The 9,662-nt window shown below is 34.7% G+C and overlaps 1 protein-coding gene and 1 non-coding gene across 2 annotated transcripts; one reads left to right on the forward strand and one right to left on the reverse strand.

The window, feature by feature from the left end:
* Window positions 1-264: 264 nt before the first annotated feature.
* LOC139856529 (small nucleolar RNA R71) lies at window positions 265-371 on the forward strand. Its single transcript, XR_011762005.1, has one exon. It is a non-coding gene; the product is annotated as a small nucleolar RNA R71 (small nucleolar RNA).
* A 7,892-nt stretch (window positions 372-8,263) lies between these two features.
* Window positions 8,264-9,427, reverse strand: LOC139854207 (uncharacterized mitochondrial protein AtMg00810-like). Its single transcript, XM_071843525.1, has 2 exons — window positions 9,302-9,427; window positions 8,264-9,184 (listed from the first exon to the last, which is right to left on the reverse strand). The coding sequence occupies exons 1-2, from the start codon at window positions 9,425-9,427 to the stop codon at window positions 8,264-8,266; spliced, it is 1,047 nt and encodes a 348-aa protein (XP_071699626.1).
* Window positions 9,428-9,662: the final 235 nt, after the last annotated feature.

Genomic DNA, 9,662 nt, shown 5'->3' on the forward strand with positions numbered 1-9,662 from the left:
TTTTCCATTCGTCTCTCTACAACATCTATCTTTGCTGAAATGGAATCTAAGTCATGGCTAGAATCGGCTCTAGCTGCTTTAGATGATCTAACGATATCTTTTTCTTGGTGCCACTCATGTGAGTGGGAAGCAGTGTTATCAATAATTTTGTAAGCATCGGTTGCGGTTTTCTTCATAATGGAACCACCAGCTGCTATATCGATGTCTTTTCTTGTAGTGATGTCGCATCCTTGGTAGAATATTTGTACTATTTGACAAGTGTCTAAACCATGTTGCGGACATCCTCTTAATAACTTTTCAAATCTTGTCCATGCTTCATAAAAAGTTTCATTTGGCTTTTGTGTGAACGTAACAATTTCTCCTTGAAGTCTCGGGGCTTTAGATGCCGAAAAGAATTGTTTAAGAAATTTTTCAACTAAAACGTCCCATGTATCAATCGCCCCTTCAGGTAACGATTCTAGCCAATCTTTGGCTTCTCCCTTTAAAGTCTAGGGAAATAACATGAGATATATCTGTTCATCCTCCACTTCTCTTATTTTAATTAGAGTGCAGATCCTATTAAATGTACGAAGATGTTCATTTGGATCTTCCTTCAGTGCACCACTAAATTGGCATTGATTAGTCACCATATGTAGAATTTGTCCTTTGATTTCATAATCTGGCGCATTAATGTCAGGTTGAGTAATTGCGTGACCTTGGCCAGTGCGTTTAGCTCGCATTCGGTCTTCCATACTTAGAGGTTCCAGATTCTCCATAATTGAATTTGTTGAATCTGAATCACTATACGATTCTGATTTAATGGTTGGTTCCTCAACAATCTCTGTTTGAATGATTGGTGGTTCCGGAGGAAAGATTAGTGGTTCAGGATCTATGAATTGTCCCTGAATATTCTCCGGATTCTCAATTGTGAGGTCGGGTTCAAAAAATGGATTATCGGAAATTTGAATTGGAGTACTTGGTCGACTGGATGACGATTCTAAAGAAAAATTAACGGCGATAATATTTGCTAGATGTCTTGATCGAGTTACAGGTGGTGAACGTACAAAAGGTGGTGAACGTTTTGCTCGGTGCATTCACAGAATATCCTATTAGTTTTTAAAAAGAAAGAAAAATTATATAAGTTATCAAATTAATAGACTTTTCTGATTTTGCCCACGTTTCGAATAGTCAAAAGATGCAGCAGAGGGGCAGGATTCGTTTGGTCTCAATATAATTGAGTACTGTTTGGCTCCAATAACCCGGTCCACGTACAAATCCAACTATTACTACAAACCAGAAAATTTTGATGTCTATCAATTTAACCACTTAAAATAATTTTTCGTTGAAATTTAAAGAAATTTTAGATAAGAAATAGAAAAAATCTAAGTCCTAAAAACTAGAGCGTCGATAAATAAGAAAGAAAAAGAGCGCGTCGAAAAACGTCGAAAAATAAAAGGTCGAAAAATAAGCGTCGAAAAATAAAAATAAGAAAGTAGCTCGTCGAAACTTAAAAAGGAACTAAAAACTAAGAATTAAAAGTTGCGTCTAAAAATATTAAAGCTTAAAAGAAAAACTATATCCCAAGACGGCAATAACTTAAAAAGGTACTTAAATATTAAAAACGGCGTCGCAAAATTCTAAAGCACCTAAATCTTAGTCTAAAGAAAAAGTACTTAAGGGATTTTACGGCAAAGCCTAGAAATCTAGAAATAAAAATAACTATGGCAAAAACTATATCTTAAAACTAAATACGAGCGAAAAATACAAATATTATGCTAAAACAAATAAAAAGATATAAAATATAAAAATAAACTTAAAGTTGTAAAAAGTACAATTTTTATAAAAATATTATTTTTATATTATTTATTTTAAAAAACTATTAATTTTATAATTTAATTAAACTAATTAAACTAACTAAAACAAATTAAAACTAAAAACTAAACTAAATAATTAAATAAATATAACCTAATTAGGGTTTTAATAATAATAATAATTAATACACTGTAATTAATACTGAATTAGGGTTAACTGTGGCGTGTCAGACAGCTTCATGCGATTGCATGAAGTTTTGCCTTCGGGCTCATGCGATCGCATGAGCTAGGGTTTCGGGCCAGGTTACGGGCTGCTACAGTACCGGGCCTCGGGTAATTTTTATTATTTTTTTTCTGTTTTCTGATTTATATATATATAATATATTTATATAAATTAAATAAAACTTATATTTTTACAAAAAAAAAATAAAGAAACTTTATTGTTTTATATATATATATATATTTAACAAACTATTAAAAATATTTATATTTTTGTTTTTCTTTTTATATTTTCGTATATTTAAAACGTATTTTTACAAAAGCGTATTTTTATAAAAGGAAACTAAAAATTAATAAAAATCTTTTTTTTTATAGCGTTGCGCTTCCGACGTTTAAGCAAGAATTTCCCCAGCAGCGGCGCCAAAAATACTTGATGTGTGCGAGATGTACTAAGAAATAGTATTATTTTAACAACGAAATAATATTAAATACGATACAATTTTACACAACATATTTATTTATAGAATGGATATACCTAAACCTTGCTACAACACTTATAGGTAGTGTACCTAATCGTACAGTAGTTTAGTTTTTAGTAAGTCCGGTTCGTCCACAGGGAACTCTTAAACAAGCTTAACGCTATAATTTTAAAAACTATATTTGTAAAAATACAAAAATATATATAAGTAGTATTATTATTATAAGAGGGGGGGTGGGGGTTTACCGTTTAATGACCGATTTGTCGATTTTAAAACTTAAGTCGCAGTTAAAACCTAATGTAAAATACTAAAAATAAATACAACTTAATTTAAAGCGTAAAGTAAATAACGATAATGAAATTGAGATAATTAAAAAGTACGATAATTAAAAGTGCAATTAAATATAATGAAAATAAATAAAAATGCGATATTTAAAAGTGCAATTAAATATAAAATAAAGGAAATTAAATATGAAATAAAGGAATTATGCTTATTTAAACTTCCGTAATCATGATGTTTGATGTGTTGTTTTTAGTTTATTCCCATGGGTTAATTGTCCTTTGTCCTGGATTATTCGATATGTCCATACGGATTTGTCCATAATAGTCCATCAGTCATAAATATAAAGTGCGAAAGTCTTCGTCAAATTATTCTTATTCCCGAAGTCAAATATTCCAACTAATTGGGGATTCGAATTGTAACAAGGTTTTAATACTTTGTTTAATGAATACACCAGGTTATCGACTGCGTGTAAACCAAGGTTTTACTACTTTGTTAACAATTACACCAATTACCCTTGAATGTAATCCACCCCTGTTTCAACAAGTCTATTAACTATTAATCCAGTTCCGTGTCCGGTAAAATGAACAATTATTGGTAATTATAGATATCCCGCCCACCGTACTCAGTCAAGCGTATGTGGTTATATATAAATACGTCAAATTATAAGTCTATATATTAATTTAACGAGGTATCGTTTAGTTAATATAAAACCCATTAATAGCCCATAGTCTAATTTCCACAAGTGTCGTTCTTTTATTCAAACCCCAATTATGGTACAAAGCCCAATTACCCAATTTTAATATTTTAGCCCAACATCATGATTATTTCGGCATTAAATAAGCATAATAATAACTTAGCTACGAGATATTAAATTAAAAATAACATTAACCATAACTTACAGTGATTAAAAATAGTGTAGCGTTACACGGACAGAATTTCGACTTACACCCTTACAACATTCGCTAACATACCCTTATTATTAGAAATTAAAATTAAAATTAAAATTAAAATTAAAATATATATATATATATATATATATATATATATATATATATATATATATATATATATATATATATATATCTTACGTATGAGAGAAATAAGAAAAAGATGTGTTTTAAATCGATCAAAACCGCGAAATTTATAGGCATGTGGGCTGAAAAGGTGTGCCATGCGATCGCATGGCTTTTGTGCCTCCAGGCCATGCAATCGCATGGGGGTAGGTAGCAGCTCACATATTTTTGTTTCTTTGTATGCCAACGGTTTTTATAAATAAATATAATATATAAATAATTATAAGAATTATTTAAATATTATATTATATTTATGTGTATAGTTGACTTGTAATTTTTAGTCCGTTGCGTCGAGCATTGAGAGTTGACTTTGGTCCCGGTTCCGGATTTTCGAATGTCCTTGCGTACAATTTAATATCTTGTACTTTGCATTTTGCGTCTTGTACTCTTGTAATTTTAAGAAGTTTCTTATCAATAATTGGAACCACTTTGATTGTATTTTGTACTTTTGAGCTTTTTGGTCATTTGCGTCTTCAATTTGTCGAATCTGTCTTTTGTCTTCACCTTTTATTATTTAAACGAATATCACTTGTAAATAGAACAATTGCAACTAAAAGCTTGTATTTCTTGAGGGATAATGCTATGAAATATATGTTCGTTTTTAGCATTATCAAAAAGGCAGTTCACAACAGCATACACTCCTCAACAAAACGGAGTGGCAGAGCGGATGAACAGAACCTTGTTAGATAGAACAAGGGCGATGTTGGCAACTACAAGCTTGAGAAAATCATTCTGGGCAGAAGCAGTAAGTACTGTCTGTTATGTGATAAATCGGTCACCATCAACTACAATTGAGTTGAAATCGCCGATGGAAATGTGGACTGGAAAACCAGTTAATTATTCAGACCTTCATGTATTTGGAAGTCTTGTGTACGCAATGTACAATTCTCAAGAAATGACAAAGTCGGATCCGAAGTCCAGAAAGTGTTTGTTCTTAGGGTATGCTGATGGAGTTAAGGGGTATCGCTTGTGGGACCTCACTGCCCACAAAGTAGTCATCAGCAGAGATGTCTTTATAGAAGACAACGATCTTGAAGATGTTAGCACTTCAAAAGAAACTATACCGATTCAGGTGGGTAACGAATTTCATAAAGATTCTTCTGAAGCAGTACCAGAGCACGGTGAAAATCAAGTAGTTGTTGATGAAGCTCCAGCGACTCGTATTTCTAATCGGGAAAGGAAATGTCCAGGGTGGCACTCAGATTATATTATGGAAAGCAATGTTGCATATTATCTTCTAACAGAGGAAGGAGAGCCAACAACTCTTTGCGAGGCACTAAATCATTCAGATGCATCTCAGTAGATGACGGCTATGCAGGAAGAAATTGAAGCTCTTCATAAAAATAAAACATGGGAACTTGTGCCGTTGCCAAAAGGTAGAAAACCTATTGGAAATAAATGGGTGTATAAGATCAAGTGAAATGGCGATGATTAAGTGGAGTGGTATCGTGCAAGACTGGTGGTTAAAGGATATGCTCAGAAAGAAGGTACGGACTTTAATGAAATATTTTCTCCTGTGATTCGACTTACAACAATTCGAGTAGTTCTAGCGATGTGTGCTACATTTGATTTGCATCTAGAGCAGCTAGATGTGAAAACTGCATTTCTTCATGGAAATCTTGAAGAAGAAATTGATATGCTTCAACCAGAAAGTTTTGAACTACAGGGAAAAAAGACCTTGGTTTACAGGTTAAAGAAATCTCTGTATGGTCTCTAACAGGCGCCGAGATGTTGGTACAAGAGATTTGATTCTTTCATAATGAGCCTTGAATATAACAGACTTTATGCAGACCCTTGTGCATATTTCAAGAGGTTTGGGGACAATGATTTTCTCATTTTGCTGTTATATGTAGACGACATGTTGGTTGCAGGCCCCAACCAAGATCGTATTAATAAGATGAAGGCTCAAATGGCTAGGGAGTTTGAAATGAAAGACTTGGGTGCCGCAAACAAGATTCTAGGAATGCAAATTCACCGAGACAGAGATAATAGGAAGATTTGGCTTTCTCAAAAGAATTATTTGAAGAAAGTCTTGCAGCGCTTCAATATGCAAGATAGTAAGCCAATCTCAACCCCACTTCCTACTAATCTCAAGTTATCCTCCGTTATGTGTCCTAGTAGTGAATACGAGAGGAAAGAGATGTCTCGCGTACCGTATGCATCAGCAGTGGGAAGTTTAATGTTCGCAATGATATGTATAAGACCAGACATTGCACATGCAGTGGGAGTAGTTAGTCGGTACATGGCAAATCTTGGTAAAGAGCATTGGAATGTGGTAAAGAGGATCCTTAAATACATCAAGGGAACCTTAGATGTTGCATTATGTTATGGGGAACCAAAATTTATTGTCAAAGGGTATGTTGATTCAGATTATGCAGGTGATATCGATAAAAGTAAATCTACCACTGCATATGTTTTCACACTTTGTGGTGGAATAGTAAGCTGGGTTTCAAAACTGCAGTCAGTTGTTGCGACGTTAACAACAAAGGCAGAATATGTAGCAGCTACTCAAGCTGCTAAAGAGGCAGTATGGTTGAAGATGTTGTTAGAGGAACTCGGACACAAACAAAAGAATATCACTCTATTTTGTGACAACCAGAGTGCCTTACATCTTGCAAGGAATCCGGCATTTCATTCAAAGACAAAGCATATACGAGTTCAGTATCACTTTGTTCGTAAGAAAGTGGAAGAAGGAACCGTGGATGCGAAGAAAATTCATACTGACGACAATGTAGCCAATTTTCTAACAAAGTCAATCAATCGTGACAAGTTTATTTGGTGCCGTTCCTCATGCGGTCTAGCAGAGACGTAAGCAACATCACTGGCAAGGAAGGATTATCGTGTGAAGATTTATTGGGCTTCAATCAAATCTTCAAGTGGGAGATTGTTGAAATGTTGAATGGTTGGTGGGTATATGTGGTCAAATACCACATGTTTATTGAGGATACACTATTCAAATGAAGACTTCTGCATTTTTAGACTTACCAACCCTTTATTCATTTACTATAAATAGAGGCAGTAGATAGTTCATTCATTCATCCCAAAATTCAAGAGTGTATCTTGTATACTAAAAGTCTAATAGAGAGTTTGTGAGTGTTAGTCTCCTAATTACAAGAGATATAAAGATTAGTACTTATCCTTGTAATTAGAGAGAAGTGTAATTCCTATTATTCTTATTAGTGAAGCGTTTCTTTCCTTGCCCGTGGTTTTTACCCATAGGGGTTTTCCACGTTAAATCTCGGTGTTCCTTTATTGTCATTATTTCAAGTATTACTAGCGGTTTGAAATAATTCGGTGTCACTTTTCTCAACACTTTGTTCACATGGCAGAGTGACTAGGCAAACCGGACTTTGAAACGCCGGTTTGGCCACGTGGCAAATTTTTTAATTTTTTATTTTTTACTGATCGGAGGTTTCTTAGTGTTAAATAAAATATAATATTTCTTGTTAGATGGAGAAGATGAACATAATCAGGTATATTCCACAATAAATAGAGAGCATTGAAACTATAAAAAGTCAATATGTTGGAAAGGGACAACTTTGTTACCCATCAATTCAAAGAGAACAGAACAAGCAACCATCACCCATCACTTCTGGTATCTTTTTACAGAGTAACTCATTTTTTATTTTTTTATTTTTTTACTTTTTCATTTTCATCTTTTTTTTTTAATTGAAACACAAACCATATATGGGGTATATTTAATTGAGATATTAAAAAAAACAAAAAATTTGCCACGTGGTCAAACCGGCCTTTTAAAGTCCGGTTTGCCTAGTCACTCTGTCATGTGGACACAAACCGGCATTTGAAACACCGGTTTGGACAAACCGGAGTTTGAAACTCCGATTATACTAGTTCTATAAATTTATTTTTCATATTTCTAGTTTTGTAAACATGTTACCAAATATTACTATTTAAAAAAAATTCTTCTTTTCTGTATTTGTGCTATGAGCAACATATCATTGTAAAGTGTAAAACAAATATAAATGGACATCATATACACATAAGTTGTTATTGTAATTACCACACAATGAATACAAAATAAGAAGAAAAATGTACCAACAACATTTAAACTTCCAACAGTCAGAAAACTTGCTAATCATGAACCATAGACATACCAGAATCAGAAATACCAACATCCTTATCTCAGTCTTTCCGTGTTACAAATCTAGCAGAATCACTATCACCTCTGACAGATGAATTCCTAAGACAATTTCTTTTCGATGCCGAAGAAATAACGTTAGCAATGAAAACGTTTGGGATTCGATGCCCTCTCTCATTCTATTAATCGCTATTTATAATACAAGATACATGAGCAGTCCATAGCTTGATGGACAAGTAAAGTTACATAAAGAGTTTGAGTCCTAATACAATTCTATTCTAGATATATCCTATTCTAAATACAATAGGCGTGTATATCTATCTAATACACCCCCGCAGTTTCAGCGGGAGGAGGCCGGATGCTGAGACTGTCATGAAAGTCATCAAATAAGATCTGAGGCAAACCCTTTGTGAAATTATCGGCAATCTGAAACCGAGACGGGACGTGTAGGATGCGGACCTCACCACGCGCAACTTTTTCACGAACAAAGTGAATGTCCATCTCTATATGTTTGGTGCGTTGATGCTGAACTGGGTTACCAGAGAGGTAGATAGCAGAGACATTGTCGCAAAAAACCAGTGTGCATTTGGGTAGTGGGCAGTGTAACTCAAGCAGTAGGTTGCGAACCCAACGCGTATCAGATACAACATTAGCAACTCCCCTATATTCGACTTCGGCACTAGAGCGTGACAACGTAGGCTGTCGTTTAAATGACCAGGAGATGAGATTGTTGCCAAAATAAACACAGTAACCAGAGGTGGAGCGACGAGTGTCCGGACAACCGGCCCAATCAGCATCAGTGTAGGCAATTAAGTGACGAGTATGAGTTTTGTATAGATGTAAGCCGTAGTCAAGTGTACCCTGTAAATAGCGAACAATACGGCGTAGAGCATGCAAATGGGATTCACGTGGATCATGCACGTGAAGACAGATTTGTTGAACAGCGTAGGAGATATCAGGACGAGTAAAAGTCAAAAACTGTAAAGCACCTGCTAAGCTGTGAAACCAAGTCGGATTAGCAACTGATGGTCCATTAGTAGCAGTTAACTTTGTGGCAGTATCTACGGGTGTACGGACAGGGTTGCAATTAGTCATACCTGCACGTGCAATAATGTCTTTGGCGTATGTACTTTGATTTAAAAATAGACTGTTCGAGTGACGAGTAACTGCAATACCCAAAAAATAGCTCAACGGGCCAAGATCTTTCATAGCAAATTCTCGTGCCAGAAGATTAATGAGAGACTGTCAGAGAGCAACGGTAGAAGTAATAAGAATAATATCGTCTACGTAAAGCAATAAATAAGCCATGTCCGAATCATGTCGATAGATGAAAAGAGAATTATCACTTTTGCTATTAACGAAACCAAGTGTGCGAACAAAATCGGAAAACCGATGATACCACACACGTGGCGCCTGTTTGAGTCCATATAAAGATTTCTTTAGGAGACTAACGTGGTTTGGTAACTTAGGATCACGAAATCCCATTGGTCGATGCATATATACAGTTTCCTGTAAATGTCCATGTAAAAAGGCATTCTTGACGTCAAGTTGATGAATCGTCCAAGATCGCGAAAGAGCCAGCGTAAGTACAGTCCGAATAGTAGTGGGTTTAACCACAAGACTAAATGTCTCAAAACAATCAACTCCAACCCGTTGCGATAAAATGCCCCGTTCATATACAATATAAACGATTCACAATAGTTGATTACATCGCGAGGTA

The sequence above is a fragment of the Rutidosis leptorrhynchoides genome, chromosome 6 (assembly GCF_046630445.1).
Source record: "Rutidosis leptorrhynchoides isolate AG116_Rl617_1_P2 chromosome 6, CSIRO_AGI_Rlap_v1, whole genome shotgun sequence".
In the NCBI taxonomy this organism is placed as follows: Eukaryota; Viridiplantae; Streptophyta; class Magnoliopsida; order Asterales; family Asteraceae; genus Rutidosis; species Rutidosis leptorrhynchoides.